This window comes from Sesamum indicum, linkage group LG3, assembly GCF_000512975.1.
Source record: "Sesamum indicum cultivar Zhongzhi No. 13 linkage group LG3, S_indicum_v1.0, whole genome shotgun sequence".
Classification (NCBI taxonomy): Eukaryota; Viridiplantae; Streptophyta; class Magnoliopsida; order Lamiales; family Pedaliaceae; genus Sesamum; species Sesamum indicum.
Window position 1 is genome coordinate 14,959,480 of NC_026147.1, and position 22,277 is coordinate 14,981,756.

Sequence of the window (22,277 nt, forward strand, 5' to 3'; positions counted from 1 at the left end):
TATAATTTTATTTTTATTTTTTTGATAATATTAGCAAATTCGGTGAATTTCGACGATTGAAAGGACTTATTTGTTAGATGGAAGCAAACTTTAAGAGAGTTAGATATAATTTTTCAAACTACATGGGAACTACGTGTAATTATTTCAAACATTAGGGGAAGGGACTGTAATTATTCTTTTTTTTTAATTGTGTTTGGCTAATCAAAAACCACTTTAATTATTTTAGTAACATGCACTTGATCCCATGAGATGAATATACTAAATATATTCCACGTGTCGGCACACAACAGGTCGGAACTTGATAGACTAATGCAACCATTGGTATATATGCACATGAAAGTCATACACAATTGCTCCCAATCATATTATTACTATTACACACACACACACACACACACACACTTCTCTCTCTACCTACCATCTATAATCAAGAGGAAGAAGAAGGCAAAATCCATCAAAAATCAACGGTCGAAACAGCGGCGGCGTCTGTATGGAAGTTGGCCGGAACATGGCAGGCATGCTCGCGGAGGAGCACGACGACGGCCTGAACCTCAAAGAAACTGAGCTCTGCCTCGGCCTCCCCGGCGGCGGCGGAGGAGGTGAGAGTACTGCTACTGACCCCATCAAGATCACCGGGAAAAGAGGCTTCTCTGAGACCGTTGATCTGAAACTCAAACTTCATCAGTCCAATGAACCAGCTGCTTTGGATCTGAAGGAGAACATCAAGAATTCTTCTCACGAGAACCCTATGCTCCCTCCCAAGGATCCCATCAAGCCACCTGCCAAGTGAGCATTCATTTTTATTTATTTATTTATTTAAAAAATTTCAGTACATATGTGTGTTTATATTTCATTGTCCAGACCACACGTATTTAGGTTTGAACCCAAGATCTCTCGTTCAATAGCAGAAGACGTTACCATTCACGCCTGTATTATCATGTATATTTATACAGATACACGTGTAATTACTAATTTATATGTAGTAATGTCTTATATTATACGATCACATTCACTATAAAAAAAAATGGCTCAATAGATATGGGAAAAAAAATCTACGACGAGCTAATTAGTATGAAACTTTCATTGCTAAATTCATCGGCAAGTAAATTTCTTGTATTAAAGAATATAGATTAGTATCGAAAATTTTACTTATTAATTAGTTAGATGCTGATTTTATAAGCTTCAAACTTTTTCATGTATTAAACTATTTTCTTATAGTGTTTTTACATACATATATGCACAATATTTACCTATAAAATCTTATACAAGTAGTATATAAATTCTCTCTTTTAAAGATCAAACTATATAATAGTACTATGCTAGTTGCATTTTTATAAAGAAATTTCAATAATATAAATAACTTTTGGATATTAGGGCACAAGTGGTGGGATGGCCACCGGTCCGGTCGTTCCGGAAGAACGCAATGTCTCATCAAAAGAGCGACAAAGAGGAGGCGGCATGCAGTGGCGGTGCAGCCTTTGTGAAGGTGTCGATGGATGGGGCGCCCTATCTCCGTAAAGTCGACTTGAAAATGTACAAGAGCTATCAAGAACTCTCCGATGCCTTAGTCAAAATGTTCAGTGCTTTCACGATGGCCGGTAAGTATAAAATTAAAGTAAATTATAGTATAATTTTAAAAATTAATTAAAAAAATTTATTTATCCTATATCCAAATATTATATAATTTCTAATTTCCAAGAATTTGTTTATTTATTTTTTATAGGTAATTATGGGAGCCAAGGAATGATAGACTTCATGAATGAGGGGAAATTGATGGACTTATTGAACAGTTCTGAGTATGTGCCCACTTATGAAGATAAGGATGGGGACTGGATGCTCGTGGGGGATGTACCATGGGAGTATGTCTTAATTAATTACATTAAACTTCTCAATTATTACATTAATTAATAATTTGTAATCATGTAGCTAATATATATTTTTTTTAAATATAATTACCAAAACTTAGAAAAAAAAACAATTTAAATTATTTTTTGTCAAGGAATTTATTTATATATATATAATATTAAATTATGTGCAGGATGTTCGTCGATTCGTGCAAGCGCCTCCGAATTATGAAAGGATCTGAAGCAATTGGTCTTGGTATGTCACCTCTATTTTACTTTGATGTTTAATCTCATATTCCAAATCCTAAATGTTTAGTAAACAATTAGGATAAATTACAGTTGATTTTTATAAAACTTGTCGTAATTACAATTACTGTTTCATTGTTTGAAAAATTACAAATACCCCTCATGATTGACGATCGTCTAGCAAATACCTCATCGTAACAGCCGGTTACAGGAGGACTTTTGTCAGACATCCATTTATTCCAGCGGGCGATATTTATAATCTTTTAAATAACGATAAGTATTTGCAATTACGACAAACTTCAGAAGAGCTCATCATGATTTACCTACTATTACAATTAAATTATTGGGGTTCTATTCAAATCACAATTAATATTTTATCTTCTCTCTCTATCAAAAACAGCACCAAGAGCCATGGAGAAATGCAAGAGCAGATGCTGATGAAACCATGCAACTTTCTTTGATGGAGGAATTGTTCTTTGCTATGTGCCAGTACTACTTTTATTTTTATTTTTTTATTTTTTATCTTTAATTTTTATTTTTATTTTTGGGGTTTTTCAATGACGTGTCTGTATCTTATAAGTGTAGACGTATGTATAGATATGAGAGATCTGTTTTGGACAAGTTGGTATTAATTTGGACAAGAAGCAGACGCACTCGTCTGTAATTGTCTGGCTTGTTATATTTAATTTTCATGCACTAATTTGTGTTGTTCTCTGTGCTGTAACAGTTGTGCTTTGTCTCCTCTTTTTTGCTTATTTAAATGCAAAAATCCCTGTCTGTCTTTGCAAGATTCTTCATGTTTCGTTAATTATTCAATTATTTTAAATTTATTAAATATTATAGTCCCCCAGCTGGAGTACTGAGGGGAACAAGCCCATGTGCATGCTCATGGGAGTATTCCTTTGCATTATTAATTATATTTTCACCCCTAAAGTTTGAGTTAATTCTAAGTACGTCCTTGTTGAATTGAAAATTATAATTTTCCACCTCAAGTTTGTAAACATTGCAATGCCGGCAGGAAAAGTGCATAAGTAGAAAATACCTTACGTTTTTTGGCAAAACAAAATATGATTGAAAATATAGTTTTGATAAGACAAACTAAAAAAAAAAAAGCCTTAGTAATTAAAAGATCAAAAACTAACGATTAAATATAGACCAATATTAGAATAACTCTTACTCTCGTTTTTTATCTCTCTCGTCAGTTCAATTTTGTTTAGGCTGTTATCATTGTCCGTCAACCATAAAATCATTTTCGACCATGCGGTACGACGGCTGCTCTCTATATCAGTTCACTTTCGTAGTTTTCAATTTACTCGTCTCTCTCTCACTACAAGAAAATAGTGTAATAACCACGAAAAGAATTTGATACTCATTTTAATATTGGGTTAATTAGAAACTAAAATTTTCGTTATTAAATGTATACTATTTAACATATATTTTAAACAATTCATAACTAAGTTCGTCAGCAAGAAAATTTTCGTTGCTAAATTCATTAGCAATTAATTTTTTGTATTAAATAATATAAATTAGTAACAAAAATTTAAATTTTTAAGTAGTTCGACGTTAATTTTTTTCGTTCATATTAAGCTATTTTTTTATAGTGTGTATGTATGTATATATGTATATATATATATCATTGTTGGAGATCGCATCGAAAATGATATCGGCCACCAGTTGGATCCTATAGGATGAATTTTACATAAATGATATAACAAACCTCAGGTGGTAATTTATAATTGTCCTTTGGGCAACCTTAGGACGCGTGCGTGAAATTTATCCTGACCTTTTTCCAGCATAATGATTTCATAATTCAGTTAGTAATTATCTACATGAATATAAGGAGTTTGAACCTTATTAAAAATGTAGAATTTGCTATTTTATATTAATATATTATAGGTAAATTACAATACTTTTTTTAAAATTTATTATAATTATGAATACTATTTCATTGTTTGAAAAATTATAAATACCCCTAATATTTGATGAAATTATGTAATCCTTCAATGAAAGTATAAAATTGTCAACTTATTCATGTTGGCCCATTATCATTACACCGTACGATCTGTCCCCTGGTATGTGCATGAGTTCTAAGTACATGTTTTCGACCATGGTGATCTCTAGCCCTTCTAATTCGAAGCGTATGATCAATGTGTACATGGAACCATTGATCAAAGAGCTGTTGCAGTTGCAGCATGTGGGTACTCGAGCGTACGACAATGCCACAGACGACGCATTCATCACGCAGGTGGGGTTGATGTGGACTTTGAATGACCTATCCGCCTATGGGATGGCGTCTGGGTGGAGTACCACCGGTGTTATGGGTTGTTCGGTTTGTATGGATGGCTCACGGGCATTTCATCCGCAGCATGGTAGGAACCCCTGCTACTTGACTGCCATAGGCAGTTTCTCCCTGAGCACTATTCGTACCAAAGGAACAAAAAAACCTTTACGAAGAATCATGTCGTATATAAGATTGCATGTTCCTAAATTGAATCATCACGAGAATCTCATTTTCTTTTTAATAACCATAACATTTCTCAAATATAATTTTCTAATATTTTCTTAAATATAGTTTTTGGATATTTCTATGAATTTTCTATCAATTTCTCGCTATTATATAATTTAATTAAACACCAATATATAATTACGTATTTGATTAATAAGTCCGATGAAATTGAGTAAATTAACTATAGTAATAATTAACTCTAACAAATCTAGTAATTTAATTAAGCAACTAAAATATTTTTATATCAATTGTGAAATTTAATTTGACTTTAATTTTAAATAATCAAACTCATAAAATTTATATATTATATAAATTAATATAAATTAAGGTCTAAAAATTCCTTACCTATTTCGTCCGCCGGGGGTGTGTGTTTAAATATATGAACTTGTATGTGTAGATAATGTGTGAGGGTGTTAATTGTGTAATATACATATAGATATATATATGTTAAGTGAGGAGGCGGTGGGGGTAATGGCCCACCACTCATATCCTCAATCTATATATATATATACATATATTATTAATATTTTATTTTTTTATTTTTTTAATAATTATCATTACGTCCTACCTAATTTGCTCTGAAACATTATAACGAGCACCAATTTACTCCGTTCAAATTTTAATATATTTCAATTTTAACCAATAATTGATTTAAATTTCTTAACAATTAACAATTAGTCCCTCAATTACGTATAAAATCCTATGGACGTCACAGATAATCTAACTGCGACAAAGAATGAGGAGTTTGTTGGAAAGGGATACTATTGCGATGGAATGTTCAAACTATGTACTACTATGAATGTTACGAATAAAATTAATAATTTTGCTTATTTTCTTAAGTTTTTTATCCTCTTTTGAACATAGAAGATTATGTTATGTGAATTTTCGTTATTTAAGGTTTATGAATAAGCATGGTGTAATTACCTATGATAAACCAGAAAATAAAAAATGTGAAATATGTGATCAAGCTAAATTTGTGTAAGAAACTTTTTCCAAAGGCTGAAAGATAAATTTAAATCATACAATTCAATTGTAGAAAATCAAAGGGAAAGAAAATTAAAATTCTTCGAAGTTATAGAAGAGGAGAATAGTTTTCTAATGATTTTTGCTCTTATTGTGAAAATAATGGGATCATACATCAAAGTAGTGCACTATATACTCCACAACAAAACAGCTTGGCAGAAATTAGTTGATATGACTAATGTCATGTTTTTAAATACAAATTTGCCTAAAAACTTATGGGGTGAAACTTTATTAACGACTTTTATTAACAATAGAAAACCTTCTAAGAAATTCAAGTTTCTCCATATGAAATATGTAACGGTTAGAAACCAAATTTGGATTATTTTAAAGTTTGGGGTTGCTTGGTTTTTTTTTTTAGTATTTCTGATCCTAAGAGAACAAAATTAGGACCAAGAGCTATAAAAAGTGTATTTGTGGGTTATGCTGAAAATTCAAAAGCTTATAAACTTTTGGACTTTGATTAAAATGTAACTATAGAATCAAGAGATGTAGAATTTTTTGAAAATAAACTCACTGGAGATTTTGTTGTTCAGTCTACTCAAGCACCAATGATAGATCCTAACTTTGAAACTAATAATAAAAGGTCACTGGTTGACGCTCCCACTAAACTTAGAAGGAGCCAAAGGCTAAGAAAAGCAAAGAAATTAGATCCTGATTTCTTACACTGCGTTGTTGAAGGTGATAGAAATATTGTACTTAATAAAATATTTGTTCTACTAACCATAGAAGGTGACCCTAAGATATTTACTGAAGCAATGACTTAAAGAGATGTTGCTTTTCAGAAGGCGGCCGTCAATGATTAACAAATGGACTTATTATTAGCAAATAATACTTGGGTTCTTACAGACTTACCTCTTGGTTCAAAAGCCCTATGATGTAAATGATTCTTCACCAGAAAGTACAACACTAATGGATCTATTCAAACGTTTAAATCAAAATTAGTAGTTGAAGGCTTCAAACAAAAGGAATGTACGGATTACTTTGAGACTTATGCACCAATAGCTCGAATAGATCCATTACAGGACTTTTAGCTCTAGCATCAATTTATAAATTGAGTAACATCAAATGGATGTAAAGACGGCATTTTTAAATGGTGAGTTAAGTGAAGATGTACATAAGGAACAACTCGAAGGATTCGTTCTGCCCGAAAATGAAATTAAAGTTTGTAAATTAGTAAACTTTTTGTATGGATTAAAACAAGTACCAAATCAGTGGCACAAAAAGTTTGGTATTGTATTTAGGCATAATACAACTGACAAATGCATTTATTCAAAATTTAATGATGATTACAGTGTTATTATTTGTTTGTATGTTTGATGATATATTGATAATTGAGACTAATATCCATGGTGTAAATGAACCCAGTACTAGAGGGTTATGATTTTTTGATATGGTTAAATACTATAGCCAAAAGAAGAAAACCATGACAAATAAAAATCAATCATGGTTCCACGACGCCCATTAGCTGTTGTTTCTGCAAGTATGGCCAAAACTATGGCCGATGTTTTGGTTACCGCTAAAAATCATGGCGAACATTAATTAATCGTAATAAAAATTTAAATTTTTACTGTAATTTTATTTTACCATAATTAATAGTGTTTAGAGGTGAGGTCATAAATATCTTATAAAATATTTGAAAATTTATAAAATCTTATAAAGTGTCAGAATAAAAAAAAAAAAAGCTTATAAACTCAAAAAATAAAATTTAAGGAGCTCATAAGCATTTAAAAAAAATAAAACATTCCAAACTTATTTTTAAAGTTTTAACAAACTCCTTCTAATTAATTATAAAATTTATTATATGCTCTATCATTTATTTTTTTTTAAAAAAACTTTAAAATTTTATTTTAAAATAAAACTAATATCTTATAAGGATACCAAAATATTATATAGATGTACGAATTTATAAAATATTTTAAATAAGTTTAATCAAACACTTTCTAAATAAACCTCATTTTTTAATTAGTTAAAAAAAATCTAAAATAAAATTAAAAAAAAAAAGTATCCAATGCATCCATAAAAAATATTGGCTTAAATGTAAAGCTATCTTTACCAAATGATTATTCTTCTTTTTAAATCTGTATTATCTAAATTATATTTTATTTTTTCTGGTAGTGGTAATTTCTTTTTAATTCTACTTGTTTTCTATATTAATAATTGGAATATTTATATTAATATAAATATCTTTTTTAACTCATAAACGATGGATTGTATAAATAATATATTTGAATTATTTTTTTTATGTGTTTATTTATAAAAAGTGATATATTTATTTATATATTTTATTTTTTTTATTTATAATATATTTAAATTTTATAAAAAATTAGTATTGTGAGCAAAGACAAATACTAATTTGAAAACAAAAAAGAACAAAAAACATTAGCAACCCCAAAAATCATAAAAAATTCATATAGAGGGGGAGAGATTTCCCCCTTCTCCTTCTCGGAAGCACATCCATATGCACACAGAGTCAGAGATTTTACACACAGCTGAACCATGAAATCTGTACACTCACATACATGCACACCAGTTGATTGAGAAGTAGCAGAAATTTATTAAAATTCTTAGTGCTTTTTGCTGATGTAATTGAGGATGACGGGTCGAGAAGGCGGGTACGTGGTCCCGGCGGATCCTCCGAATGCCGTCGGCGGGTTGAAGAAAAAGGGAGCCGGGTCGCGGAGCTGGATTTTGATTGATTCTTCTGGTCAAGAAATTATACTGGATGTTGATAAATACGCCATCATGCACCGGGTGCAGATACACGCTCGTGATCTTCGCATTCTCGACCCCCTCTTGTCTTACCCATCCGCCATTCTAGGCCGTGAGAGAGCCATTGTTCTCAATTTGGAGGTAAAACTTTTGAATCTTGAAGGGTTTTGTTATTTCCTGATTTTTGGATTTTTGGGCATCTTTATTTTATTTTATTTTTTTTTCCTTTTTTTCTTTTCTGAAGTCCGAGCCATGAATTATGTTGGGATGGGTCCTTGAAATGATGAATTGGATGCCCTTTTATTTTTTCTTCTTCTCAGAGTGTTGTTGTCAACTTTGGACCATCTGATTTAGAGGGCAAAGGGAATATATTTCTATGTACAGACTAGTGAAGATTGAAGACTAGGTTAAAAATTGAATTGAATCCTTCTGATGTATTTGATCTTTTTACCTAATAGTTTTCTATGCCAAACTTGAAGCCTGGGTTGGTATTATTTTTTGGTGTTCAAGTTTTATTATCATTTTCTCTGAAAAAAAAATGTTCATAGACATATGATTTCGGGTCTTAGGATGAAATATGGAAGGCCCTTTGTTTATGTTAGGATATCTTTTGTCAACGGTTCTATTTTGAGGATTTAAGGTTAAAAGTTTTAGTTTTTCTAGTGATGTGAAACTGAAGTTGAGATTATGAAGATTGGTTTTAGAATCTGATATTAAGCATCTACTGTCATCATATAGTGCTGTTGTATTCAAGCGAATTTGTTTTGGATGACTTTAATTCAAATTCTTATTATTTTCTTTTGCTGAAAATATGCAGCATATCAAGGCTATCATTACGTCTGAAGAGGTGAGTTTTTCATATTTCATCTTTTGCATTTTAATCTATGTTTCTTAAACTATCAAGATTTTAAGGAGTACATCTGTTTGTACTACAGAGCTGACAAAAAAAAGATTTATAGTTTAATTTCTGAATCTAAATTTGCTAACTCATTTTCACTGAAGTGAATGACAAGTATGTGCACATCCATGAGAATTTATATAACTTCTAAGTTCTCAATTGGATGCTTATTCATTGGTTCTGGTTTGGAGTCAATGAATAAGTTAAAATTTGCATGTAATTGTGGTGACTTGTAGTTGATGGAGATAGCAGTCAAATAAGTTTGACTTTGGTCTTTAAAGCTGATGTTTAAGCATTAGGAAATGCTATTAAGGTTTTAACTTCGTCGTCTTGGTTAAAATCTCTTTCATATTGATATGAAAATGCTCCTAGTTCATTTCTGCTTATGTTGTTTACTTACTATTCCATTTCCCTTTGAACCTTTGTTTGTGGTATCTTGCCTGGTTCACCCAGAAGCGATACTTAAGGAAATCATTCCTAGTGTTTTTGCTTGTGGAAACCCACGATATGTTGACTGAAAAGCCAGATTCTGTTGGAAACTAGGACTCAGGATTTTAAAGTTTCAGCAATAGCTAAAAGACATGCTTTGATTTCGAATTAACTATTTGTTAGGTCCTTCTTCGTGATCCACTGGATGATAATGTTGTTCCTATAGTTGAGGACCTCCGAAGGCGGTTGAAACCGGTGAATGCTAATCGGGAAGATAATGGAGATGGCAAGGAGTTAGCCGTGCACCATGATGTTGAAACGGGTGAAGAGGATGGTATTTTTCCTGAATTCTTTTTTCTTTTCTTATGTGGGAACAGTTTAGTACACTTTTTGACTTTGATGAGCCAGCAGTGAATCTGCTTGCTCTATTCAATCATCCTGGGATAATGCCTCTTTCTAGCTTCTGAAAACGATGCATTTCTATCTTAAGTTATTTTGTACATCCTAATAAGTTGCATGGTAAACTGCAGATTCTCCGTTTGAGTTCCGGGCCCTCGAGGTCGCATTGGAAGCCATTTGCAGTTACCTTTCTGCCCGCACAATAGAATTGGAAACTGCTGTTTACCCAGCCTTGGATATGCTTACGTCAAAGGTGCATTTCTTTTGGTGTTTCATGAATATGATATTTCAACTGAAACAGCTTTAACCTACCTCCACCACAAAAGAACAGGGCTGTAATAATATGTGGTTCTGCCAAAATTTTTGGAGTTTCTTCCCTTTTTCCACCATTATTCTACTACCTCTGCCTTTGTTGTGATAAATGTTAAGCTGTAGGTGTATTACATATGTTGGGATTGTAAAAGACCTATTCTTCTGTATTTGTTGAATACTTTTCCTGTATGACTCTGGCACAGGCTCAAAGATATCTTCAGAACTAGAATCTTTTTCAACTCAGTCTAATTTGTTTATTCAGATTGTTTGCAGCCCTTGTAAATTTTATTTAATTAATTTGTATTTTTGGGATGTTAGTACAAATCTTAATGTCTACTTCATTTGCTTTCTCTTAATGCTAAATGTTTGCAGATTAGTAGCCGTAATTTAGATCGAGTACGGAAGTTAAAGAGTCAAATGACAAGGTTGACTGCTCGTGTACAAAAGGTAGAGTCTCTCATTTTTATCAAGTGGAGAATATTCATTTGAAATCTCCTAATTGTGAGGGCCATTTCGTCTTCCCTTTATTTGTTGTGAGGGGCCACATCTTTAAACTGCACTATTGCATGTACCTTGTCTGCATATTGTTTGAGAATAAAAGTTTGGTTCTTTGATGTTATTCTCTTTCTTTTGCTCTGTTATTGGGGTGAAAAGTATCAGCTATTCTCCAACTTGGATACTACTGTTTGATTATATAATCAGGTAAATTACTAGGTTAATGCTTGTGCAAGCTAAAAGATATTGCTGCTAGTGAGACAGGCATACAGAGGGTGGCAATTCCCTGTAAAGCTCTGATTCTCCTTCTTAAAAGGTCAATTTTTGGCCAAGTGTGTGTAAATTGGGCAGTATTGCTCGACCTGCTTTTACTGGACATAGTTGCTGAAGTGCCTATTTGTCTTGCTTCCTCCTGCTGTCAACTACACCACTATGGCAATGCACAGCTCCCTCCTCTTCTGCTTGCACCTAATGCACTAAAAATATTTAAGTTATTTTACGACCTCTTTTCATATTTCGTTAATTGTAAGTAAGCTAGATGCAATGGAGTTGAAAAGAATTGGAACATGGTTACTGTCATAGGGGTTGGATGATATTTGTTTAGCTGATTTCTTATTTTTTGCAGTATGTTGCATATGACTCCATCCTAGATAGAACACTTGATTGAGTAAACAAGTAATCTCACTGTGAATGCAGAGAATTCTTATTGAGTACTTTTACTTGGTAATTGCCCCACGTTCTAAATTAAGTGCACATGACGCCACTTGTCCCTTTGTGTTGGTCTCTAGGGATTGAAATTTATACCTACATTTATTTTGCTCCCTACGTAAACTGCGTGGTACAATCTCAACTGTTTGGAGGGTTCTAAGATTTAATGTTATTTAGAAGGTGTTAGAATTTAGATGCAATTATGAAACTGCCTTTGGCACCGATATCAAGAGCAGTTCTCAGTATCTGAGTGTCCAAGAATACTAAGGAAAACTGAGATTTTGTTTCAGATGTTGGAAGTAAATGTGCCCAACACATTCTGTACTCCGATTGATGCTAATTGAAATTCTACAAATTTAAGGGAAAAGTTCGAAATTCAGGATATAGTATTAAGTGTTGGTCTGTCTCACTCTTCCTTCCTCAAATCCTATAATCATCTCAAGTCTTTTATCATTTACTCAAAAACAACTTCAAGTTGTGCAGATTGGCTTCTTGCTCACTCTCTTCTTTGGCTTTATAATTTATTTTTTATTGTGCTTAGATTTTTAATGTTAACAATATTTCTATCTACAAACATTACATGCATGCATAGATTTGTGAAATTTATGCATGACACTGTGTTTATAGTTGACTGAACATCCTATGTATTAAAATTTTCAAGGACGTTATTAATTGCCCTTTGGTCTATTTGCTATGCGTAAAAAGACAAATTCTTTGCAGGATTTGATGTAATTTGGCCAGAAAATTTCATTGAAAGCTATGTGATCTTTGCTCTATCTTTTGTGCTCCACAGCACTCTTCTTTACATGCTGAAAAGCTTGATACCATTTGGAAGAGATTATTTTTCATGTTAGTCATTAGACTTATTCCTTTCATTTTATGCAGGTGAGGGATGAGTTAGAACAGCTTTTGGATGATGATGATGATATGGCAGACCTTTACTTGTCCAGAAAGTTGGCCGGGGCATCACCAGTGAGTGGTTCGGGTGCTGCAAGTTGGTTCCTTGCGTCGCCTACCATAGGATCCAAGATATCTAGGGCCAGTAGAGCAAGTGTTGCTACAGTTCGTGGAGATGAGAATGACGTTGAGGAACTTGAAATGCTACTGGAGGTACTAAATCTCATCGTATTATGCTAGAGTTTTGGGGGAAAAGGTAGAAAGAAAAAGATATTAAAGAGTCGCTGTTCATGTTGCAGGCCTACTTTATGCAAATTGATGGCACATTCAACAAATTAACTACGGTATGTAGAATGTTGTCTTTCATATTACCTATTAAGATGTTCTCTTATTATGTATAGCTCTAAATCTCGTTCAAATGGATCAGTAAAAATTGCACAGCTTCAAACTTATGATTATGTGAGGGGGTTTAGTGTCTAATAATATTTAGTAGTTATAGGCTGAAGGAATGATGGGATCTTTTCTTTTAATCATTTCTTGGATGAAATTCAGAACTATCAGTAGCGAGTAGTGCACCAGGAATAGACCACAACCAGGTTCATACTCTTCCTTTTATATATTTATGTATTAATGACTCGGTACTACCTCTTTCAACAATCTGCTACTTAAGTTAACTGAAAATAAGGAAAACCTATAAATATTGGCAGTGATTGTTTCTTCCTACAAAACCCTGCCTCAATATCTCAACATAGTTTTGCCGGTAATGAGTGGGGATACGTTTTGGAAATCTTGTGGCATGATGTTGTTCAAGGTGAGTATAAACATTATTATCATTACAAGTGGAGAATGATAGGCCCAAAGTTTGGTGTCACCGCTACTTTGTATTTTTCATTCATTCTACTCATTTGGTGAGTTCCGTGGTTAGGTGCACATACTTCCTGTTATTTTTTGCTGTCTCGTAGTGAGATCACTGAGGGCATTTAGTGAATTCATATTGGTTGGTCCTGTTGGCTTTTGCCTTCCGGGGTTTCTTTATCATGAAGTAATAAAAGAATTAAGAAAGAAATGGAAGTAGACTATTTATTCTTACATTTTATGTCTATTTCCGACATATCTTCCTGGTTTTCTTATTTATCTTTCCCTTCAAGGACACAGTACTTTATTGTGCTATAAAGTATGTAAAAAATCTCGAAATATGAGGAATTAGTCCCAGGGTCTCCACTTTACCAGTTACGTTTATCTTGAATTATTCTTAGTTATTTGAATATCATATATCTCATTTCTGCGTTTCTTATATTTGCAGCTGCGTGAATACATTGATAATACAGAAGATTATATTAATATCCAGGTACATTAGCAAGAAATTGTTTGTTTGGTTTGATTGATACTCTGTTCTTGTTCTGAATATGGAACAATCTAAGACCGTTTCATGCCTTCTCATTTCAGCTCGACAATCATCGAAACCAGCTCATTCAGGTATGTTGCATGCACTTTGATTCTGATCAAATTATGGGGGTAATCAATGAAGCCCATCCGGCTTAAGATTATTACAGGAAAACTCCTCTATTTTGAAAATTTATGCTACACCTATTGCAATCATATTTTACATTACAGATCTCCTCAAAAACCAAAACCAGATGGTAGGAGGGATTTGTAATGTTAACCATGATGAGCCGGGCTTACAGTGTAAATTTCCAAAATTGAGCGATTTCTTTGTAATTATCCAAACCTTAAATTTATTTACCACTTATAGTCTTAAGGTCATGAAACTGAATTTCCCTTGTCAACGCTTATCTACGCCATGTTGCCTGCAGTTAGAGCTCTTTCTCAGCTCTGGAACCGTATGTCTATCTATTTACTCTTTGGTAGCCGGAATCTTTGGTATGAACATCCCATATACATGGAATGAGGATCACGGATACATGTTTAAATGGGTTGGTATTGAAATTATCAAAATCGTACTTTTTATTTTTGCAAAAATTCCATTTATAATACAGCGAAATGATCTATTTGATTCTTCCAGGTGGTTATCTTCGCAGGGACTTTTTGTGCAATACTGTTTATACTCATAATTTCTTATGCTCGGTACAAAGGGCTCGTTGGATCTTGATTTTTTCAGAATTTATTTGGAGATTCTTGGAGTCGAGCAGCGAATTCATCCAATTTAAAACGGATCTTTAATTGTGAATTGATTTAGATAACCTTTGAAATCTTGACGGAAAGATGAGAAAAGGGGAGGAAAAAAACAGAGCTCCTACTGTTTCGATATATACAAGTTCAAGGTTAGCACCTTCGTTTTCCTTCTCCCATCTTCATCTTGATCTAGCTGCTGATAATTTTTGGGCCATAAACGCTTATACGCTGGTATATGTATATCATGATTATGCAAATCTGTTGTATCATAAGTTTTTTTTCAGATAATTGATTGGAATTGGTGAGTTGATAGCTAAGCATCTCTGGTGTAGTTTTATTTGCTTTTCAGTTTTTCTAAGGCATTTTCATTTTTGCATTTCAAGGGAAGGACAAGTGATGTTAATTCCTTTATATATATAAGGAATTGTGAAATTACTGCTTTCTGCTCATATCATGCTACCTAAGAGCGTATCGTGAATTATTAGATTATAAATGTTGCACTTGGTGCTTGTGCATTGGGTGCAGTAGAAATAGACACAGTCGAAAGTAATAAAAAGTAGGACATGTGTTGATTTCCAGTGCACATACGTCAGGTTTGCACCTGCTGCATGTTAACTGGTTACACTGAAATTGACAGGGATTCCAAAATAACAATAAAAAAGGGGTTGTGTCAATTTCTGCTGCACCCACTGCACGTGTCTTCAACTGGGCGGGTGTCATAGGAATTGACAAATGTCCCATGGTGAGTCAATATCACATACGTCAGGTGATAACACCACAAGCTCATAACTTATCTAATTATATATGTTGCTGATTAGGTGGTACGGAATTTCATCAAAGTTGAATGAGAATCGATCAACAAGACTTTATAGTAAGTGGTAGGCAAAGATGATTTTTACTATTATTAAGCTTCTCTTATTGCATTTCATAAATATATCTTTGATTTTGATCAACTTGTTAAATCAGTTATACGGAGCTACATGCTGATGATTTTGGACTTTGGATATTTTATTTTTATTTAAGTCTACTGTCATAATTGAAAACCCACATTACCATTCACTGAATTTTTCTAACTATTTACAGTTTGGAATATTTGGTCAGTCGAAAATATAATAATTTTCACATAGTTAAATTTATTCTCATTTGTAACAAACCATTGAAGATTTTATGGTTACTACTATTCAACAAAATAAATGAAATGCGCAAAAGCCCATACATTAAGCTGCAAATTTTAATTAAAGTAGTAATAATTAAATATAAGATAATTATACAGAAAAACAGAGCATAGATGAAAAAGTGAGAATCATGAGGGTGAGTATATAGATTTTGGCAATACATTCTGTGAAGATCATATCATCATCACATAGCAATAGCTCAAGCACTGTACAATGCAAAAAAAGGGTAGGATGCCTACAGCTACATATTATCCTAAGCTTGTGGAAACAAAGCAAATACGGGACATGTACATGCAATACGCAAGAAACGGCTACATAGGTTACACGACGAGTTCATGATTCTCCAAACTGCCTCTCTTCGACGATCTGCCCAAGTTTTGTGTACAGAGCTTGTTGCTCCTCAAATGTAAGGTTCATCAGTATCTATAACGCAAGAATAATACGGATAAATACATAATTTTTGTTCAATCGTGAAGTAGATGGCTCCACAGGTGATTACAGAATTATGTTTACCTGGTCCATAATCATCTCAATGGATAAGCTCTGAGGTACAACAAACGACTGGTGATAAATGTATGCAAAAACGGCCATCACCATCTGCACATAGGTGACCGTTAACTATGATAGACCAGACATTGGCATAACACTCAATTTTGAAACCGATAACAAAACTAAAATGCAGTTGATGAGCAACTGCTTTTGCAACTTTAAGATGTTGGAAGGATCATCTGCTTTTAAAGCAGGCTCAATATAATACCTTGCTTAAGCCAGAGAGATAGGGATGGCGATCGAATTTAAACTAGAAGGTACTTTCCCATTTGATCTAGATAATTCAACTATGCATTTCATTTTTTAATCCTGCACTTAATTTCAAAATCACCTGGCAATCCATTCTGTCAGTCATCCCACCATGTCCTGGAATGCTATCACCAAAATCCTGCCCAAAGAAAAGAACAGTAGAACATGACCTTTCAATTGACATTGTTAGCATTGCATCCTCAGATCAACAAATGAAGAACACACTGAATCTAGATCAAAAGCTTAGAAATTAATAACATCAGAAACCTTGATCTTGAAAGCTCTTTTAAAGCCACTGGCAAAAAAGCCTCCAAAAGGTGCTATGATTGATGCAAAGAGACCAAGGCACAATGCATGCCACTGTACAGGCAGAACAGAAATCTCTCGCCACGGAAACTGCAAAAGGGTAAAGTACATTGCTGCTCATGAGCAGTCATCTGAAAATCAACAGGTAAAATGCAAAATAGTTGAAAATAGCTAAAATTCAAGAGAATGACAGTGAGAGCCTTCAACTGCAAAAAAATTGGTAAAAGCCATTTAGAGACAATCTAGCTTTTACCGCTGACAAAGATATATCTCCTGACAGAGCTTCATGTTTCGCCTACTTAAGGTTCTTAAGCTTTATTCCCCAACAAACTTTTTCCATCAAAAACTGGCGATTTATGTGAAATGGACAATCTTCCCGTTCATTCTTTAAGCAAGCAGGCACATAATTTTTGCTTGTATAAAGTAAGAAAGTAATTTGTTACAGTTGCAAATTGGAGAATAAAACTAAACTTTCAGAAGCCCTTTTACCTAAAGTGTTGATTAGATAAAAAGGTAAAAAAACTAGCTTCCCTGAGATTTGACACAATTTCAAATACTTGTTATTTGAGAAATTGCCAATATCCAGTAATTTTAACTGTCATCCAATAACGAGTTTAACCTGCTAGCTTTCGTTAGATTTCCATCCATTTTTTGTAGTGAACTAACCAAAACGCCCTTTGTGAACTATGAATTGTAATTTTACTTGTTTTGTAAAAAAATTTTAAATTTTTTTATGGACTAAGGGGAATTTTTTTTTCAATTTTTACAAATTTTTCCATCCATCTCGTCCTATTTTTTTATACAATTCTTCAATTTTTTTCAATAAAGAAAAAATACAATAAGGGTAAAGTTGACACTTCTTGACTTCCACCCAAGGCTTATATAATTTCATCAAACATTAGGCGACTATTGGCAATTCTCCAATTATGTCAAATTTGAGAGAGCTCGTTGTAACTTACCCTAAATAGAATGGATGAAAGAACATTTACTTTTAACTTATGTGTATACAATAGATAAAAATAAACAAGATTCATGATCATGACTCAACAGACATTTCCAAGCATATAACAGATACTTCCAAGCTACATAGTCAACTTTTTATCACCAATGAGACATGAGAAATAAGATTGTTGATATGTGAATTAGATAGATAAACCACTTACCCATTCAGGAAACCACTCTGGAACAGTAAAAGTTTCTGGTTTGAACAGGGGACCCGGATCGCACTGAAGCCAGCCAGTTGATAAATCCTACATATACAACATCACAGGGCAGTTTAAGCTTCTTGAGACTTGAATATAGACAAATAAACTACCAAATAAGGAAGAGTGGATATAAGCCAGCGTTACCTTCCTTGGGCATGTCAACCACTGAAACCGACCTAATATATTTGCAAGCTGAAACACAAGCAACATAAATCCATCAGAAAAGCATAATGAAGTATAGACATACCAGAATGGCAGAATCACCAATCAATCATCCGCTGCAATCTAATCCATTATTTTTTAAGTAAGCTGACATTGATTTAGAGGCGACATAACCATAAAAGTCTAAAACTAGCATAACTACAATTTGGTTATTCCCAAGCCAAATATTCCAAGAAACACTAAATAACAATCAAGGATCAATATAGACCTTCATAGTCAAAATACAAAAAGCCCAGAAATGAGGAAAGATTGTTCATTATCTTAGTCTATTTCCAAAATAAATGGATAAACTGCTTACCAGAAAGGCTGAGATCATGGTGGCAACAGAAGCTCCAATGAAGCCTTCCCATGTTTTCTTGGGTGATAGCTTGATCAAAGGAGTTTTCCCGAAGAAAAACCCAAAAATGTAAGCAGCAATATCATTGATGACAATAAGTGATGCCGGAAGAAGGAACCTGCATTGTCGTCGATCTGTGTTTTAAGTTCTTTAAGCGAATTCAATTTGAAAATATGTAACATTCGCAGTCAGGACCACTAACTTATGGATTACAATGTTCTGGCTTGCCACCAAATATAATAAGAGCAAGGAAGTTTCCAAAAAATGAAATATCAAGTAAGAAAGATCCTAGCCAGAAACTTTATAAGAGAAATGCGACAGGACCAATTTCATATTTTCTTCAATTAAGCTCAACTAACCCTACAGGCAATCTTCTCTTTCCTAGTTACATTAAGTTTTTTAATTACCCAAGAAATGAAATTAAAGCTTGCATTACTTTATCCATAACCTATGTAGGCTGATACACAAAGGTCCAAAATACTAACAGTACATATGACAAACGAGGCAAGTATCTAGAAATCACTCAAATGGGGCAGATCATAGTGAAAAAATAGAAGAGAGAAAATGGTAGAGAAATAGCAAGCATTAACATGATCAATAATGAAACACAGGATAATTAAAGTTGTGTTACCAGAAAATTCCTTCAAAAATATTTGCCACAGTAAATGACGATTGCGTAAACACCACTATAAGAATCATGTGTGTCCACGCATATTGGCCAAATTGATACTTGTACATCTTCTTCTTCAGTGTAAGAATGAACCACATGAAGCCTGAACGAACCAAGAGAAGAAAATATTCAGTTCCATATTATTGAACAATTGATATACTCTAAACTTTTCTCTGGATGATCATTTGTAACAAGTATATTAGACCTCCACGAAAAATTTTAAGCATCTGTGTCATCACGAATGAAACAATAGAAAAGGTCCCAAGTAGAGACTGCAACCCAGGGATAATATTTTGGAAGCAGCCGGGATATCTCAGTGTCATCAAACAGAAGAATAGCAAAGGAAACAGATAGTACTAACCGGCGATATACAAGAAATAACAAGTAACCATATGATACTTGATAACTCTGCTCACGATCTTGTACAAAACTTTGTCCGTAGTGACAGTGTTCACAAGCCTCTGACTGAGAATGCGACCATACACAAATAGCATTGCTGTGAAGAAAAAGTGCCTGAAAATGAAAGAAAAAAATTGATAAAAGCTGGGAAATTTCATTATGGCTGGGCGAGTCTTTCTGGTCCATAAAAGAAAAATCCATCTAGATTCTGGCTTTACCATTCTCAGGGAGCTCTGAGCACAAAATTACCCCACCCAGTGGTAGTTTATTATAAATGATGTCCAAAGGGCGAATAGGAAAAATGAAAAAAATAAACGCAAGTGTCTGACAAGAAACTAAGCCACACACCAATTTAACAGTCTGAAACCAGGGAGGCGCCTGTCTTCATGTGCTCTCCTAAGTAAACTGAATAACTCCTTTGCCATAAATATTTGGATAACAACCACCATGGCCCAGATATAAAGGTGACCCATGTATATTATGAAGGCAAATCCTCCAATCATCCAAAAAGATGAATGTGCACGAACTAACATTGACTTGTACTTGTTATGATCATTAACGAGCAAATGGCTGCCATTAGCTTTATCAGCTTCTGGAGGGACCTAGAGTATGAGAAATGAAAAGGCCAAGAAATGAGAATTTTAAGACTATAAGTCCAATACACAGTTAAAAGCTAAAATCTTTAAGTTGAAACTCTTTTAATTTCAACATTGCAATAAAAAAGAAACAATATCTAATGAACAGCCTGCTTTGGAGGAAGCGTTGCTATAGTTATGCACAAAGAATGTCGTAAGATGAGTACTATATAATTATACAACTGCCGTCCTTCTACACGAACAGAACTAAACTTCTAATATAAATTAGGTTGTAGAATTCTTCGCTTTCTGAAACGCTAAAAGGTTAAAGAAACGAAGCTTTACATTGCAATTAACTCCATTCCATACAATGTGATTGATAAAATGGTAAGTTGCCATAACATTGATGCCAGTCTTCCAGAAAAGATAACTAACCTCATTGGAACCTCTGCGGCGACGTAACCGTGCAGAAGACCCACTAGGTGTTGATGGGCCGCTTGAACCAGTATCCTTGTGCATAGTTTCTCTAAGCCTTAAACCCCAGCGGAAAATATTACAGAAATACTCCAATTCCAAGAAACCAACTCACAATGGAGAGCAACGCAGGAACCTTAGCATTACTTAAACCTCTGAGTGGCTGAAACAATTAAACAAAGTCCCATAAGAATATGGCTTCCCCCTGTATGTTAAATTCAGTCCCTTGAATCAAGAACTTTTGAGGGGAAAAAACATTTAAGAAACTGAAAAATGTCAATAACAAATAAAGAAGACTAATATCAGAACTGCACCTGTAGATTATACTAAATATTTTTCTCTGACATTTCCTTTTTATTCTTATCACTTAATTCCTATGCTCACATAAAAAAAGAAGAAAAACATCAAAAGTTAAGACTGATTACAAGCAAAAGACTAATCTGTGTTCTTCATTCTCACCTTCAATTTCCGGAGAATAAAATCCCGAAGTCATCCGTGGGAAAATAAAAAAGAAAGACGAAAAAATAAGCAACCAATAATTGGCAGTATAAATAACATGTACAAGAATATTAGACAATACAAGAACAGCAAAGCACAAAATACAAACAACCAATAAATTAGCACGTTCTCTAACGTTCTTCAACCTCCAAAACTCAATAATGGGAGAGTCAAACACTTCCATAAACCCAATATTTAATGAGTATAGTAGGATTTAAAATAGAATACTGAAACAATCCATCTTCACAAGAAAAACGAAAACCTAACTGAATTAAATTAAAACCAATTTAAGAAAAACGCATAAATTCATAAGCTCTAAACTGAAGAATTTACCTTTCATGAACAGTCTACAGGCCGCAGTATAAACGATAAAAACACACATATACTCGAAAATTTTCAGCAGAGAAGACGAAAAAAGAATGAAAAGCAAAGAAGAAGGGCAACTGAGAAGAAACAAGAGATCAAAAGGGCGAGAGGGATCTGACCTTCGCTCTGCTCTCCTCTCCTCTGTATGTGTGTGTGTGTTGGGGCGGTTATACCAGAAATGTGTAGACTGGAAGTAGAAAGTGAGGTTCAAAGCTTCCTGGGGTTGTGAAAATCATGGGGAGCAATAAGTGATTAAGTGAAAATTAGGGGATTGATTGAAATTTTTGGTTTCTTAATAAAAATCTATCTATATATTTATGCATGTATATAATAAATAATTTTTTATATTTTAAAATATATTATAAATAAAAATATAATATATGAACCACCAAGTTACATTATAAAAGAAAAACAACTTGAGCTATTATCGATGATTCGTGTGATTTTAGCACGGGTCCAGAGTTTTTGTATCTTGATGTTGGATTTGGGCTTAGGGGTGGCAGATAAGCCGAGTTGGCTTGCGAGGACTCGATTTTGAGCTCGAAAAATTCGAGCTCGAGCTCAAGCTCAATTGTGTCTATTCATAAGCTCGCGAGCTTTTTCTATTTTTTTTATTTTTTTATATATTTATATTTTTAATTTTTTTATATATT

General features: G+C 33.5%; 3 protein-coding genes across 4 annotated transcripts; 2 read left to right on the forward strand and 1 right to left on the reverse strand.

The window, feature by feature from the left end:
* On the forward strand, positions 360-2,878 carry LOC105158425 (auxin-responsive protein IAA14). Its single transcript, XM_011075183.2, has 5 exons — positions 360-786; positions 1,375-1,598; positions 1,724-1,859; positions 2,039-2,100; positions 2,491-2,878. Exons 1-5 carry the CDS (start codon positions 491-493, stop codon positions 2,526-2,528), a joined length of 756 nt encoding a protein of 251 aa, XP_011073485.1. The 5' UTR covers positions 360-490; the 3' UTR covers positions 2,529-2,878.
* Positions 7,997-14,967, forward strand: LOC105158426 (magnesium transporter MRS2-I). The gene is made up of 11 exons (XM_011075184.2): positions 7,997-8,469; positions 9,146-9,175; positions 9,839-9,989; positions 10,186-10,307; positions 10,739-10,813; positions 12,455-12,679; positions 12,766-12,810; positions 13,770-13,814; positions 13,913-13,942; positions 14,281-14,400; positions 14,490-14,967. Exons 1-11 carry the CDS (start codon positions 8,212-8,214, stop codon positions 14,574-14,576), a joined length of 1,188 nt encoding a protein of 395 aa, XP_011073486.1. The 5' UTR covers positions 7,997-8,211; the 3' UTR covers positions 14,577-14,967.
* On the reverse strand, positions 15,887-21,886 carry LOC105158427 (phosphatidate cytidylyltransferase 1). Of its 2 annotated transcripts, none has more exons than XM_011075185.2 (12): positions 21,744-21,886; positions 20,722-20,923; positions 20,060-20,313; positions 19,674-19,825; positions 19,274-19,415; positions 18,604-18,760; positions 18,228-18,275; positions 18,042-18,128; positions 16,840-16,968; positions 16,655-16,711; positions 16,288-16,371; positions 15,887-16,197 (listed from the first exon to the last, which is right to left on the reverse strand). In XM_011075185.2, exons 2-12 carry the CDS (start codon positions 20,803-20,805, stop codon positions 16,108-16,110), a joined length of 1,284 nt encoding a protein of 427 aa, XP_011073487.1. In that variant the 5' UTR covers positions 20,806-20,923; positions 21,744-21,886; the 3' UTR covers positions 15,887-16,107. The 2 variants fall into 2 exon arrangements, with proteins under 2 accessions (XP_011073487.1, XP_011073488.1); XM_011075186.2 differs by lacking the exon at positions 21,744-21,886 and adding an exon at positions 21,592-21,737.

Bases quoted from the DNA above. Each gene is read 5' to 3' on its own strand.
- LOC105158425 (XM_011075183.2), top strand. From the start codon at position 491: ATGGAAGTTGGCCGGAACATGGCAGGCATGCTCGCGGAGGAGCACGAC. The intron at 787-1,374 runs GTGAGCATTCAT...TTTGGATATTAG, and splicing joins CCCATCAAGCCACCTGCCAA to GGCACAAGTGGTGGGATGGC. The intron at 2,101-2,490 runs GTATGTCACCTC...TATCAAAAACAG, and splicing joins ATCTGAAGCAATTGGTCTTG to CACCAAGAGCCATGGAGAAA.
- LOC105158426 (XM_011075184.2), top strand. From the start codon at position 8,212: ATGACGGGTCGAGAAGGCGGGTACGTGGTCCCGGCGGATCCTCCGAAT. The intron at 10,308-10,738 runs GTGCATTTCTTT...AAATGTTTGCAG, and splicing joins TGGATATGCTTACGTCAAAG to ATTAGTAGCCGTAATTTAGA. The intron at 13,815-13,912 runs GTACATTAGCAA...TTCTCATTTCAG, and splicing joins AAGATTATATTAATATCCAG to CTCGACAATCATCGAAACCA.
- LOC105158427 (XM_011075185.2), bottom strand. From the start codon at position 20,805: ATGCACAAGGATACTGGTTCAAGCGGCCCATCAACACCTAGTGGGTCT. The intron at 18,761-19,273 runs GTAACACAACTT...ACGACAATGCAG, and splicing joins ATTTTTGAAGGAATTTTCTG to GTTCCTTCTTCCGGCATCAC. The intron at 16,372-16,654 runs GTGATTTTGAAA...ACCTATGTGCAG, and splicing joins CTGACAGAATGGATTGCCAG to ATGGTGATGGCCGTTTTTGC.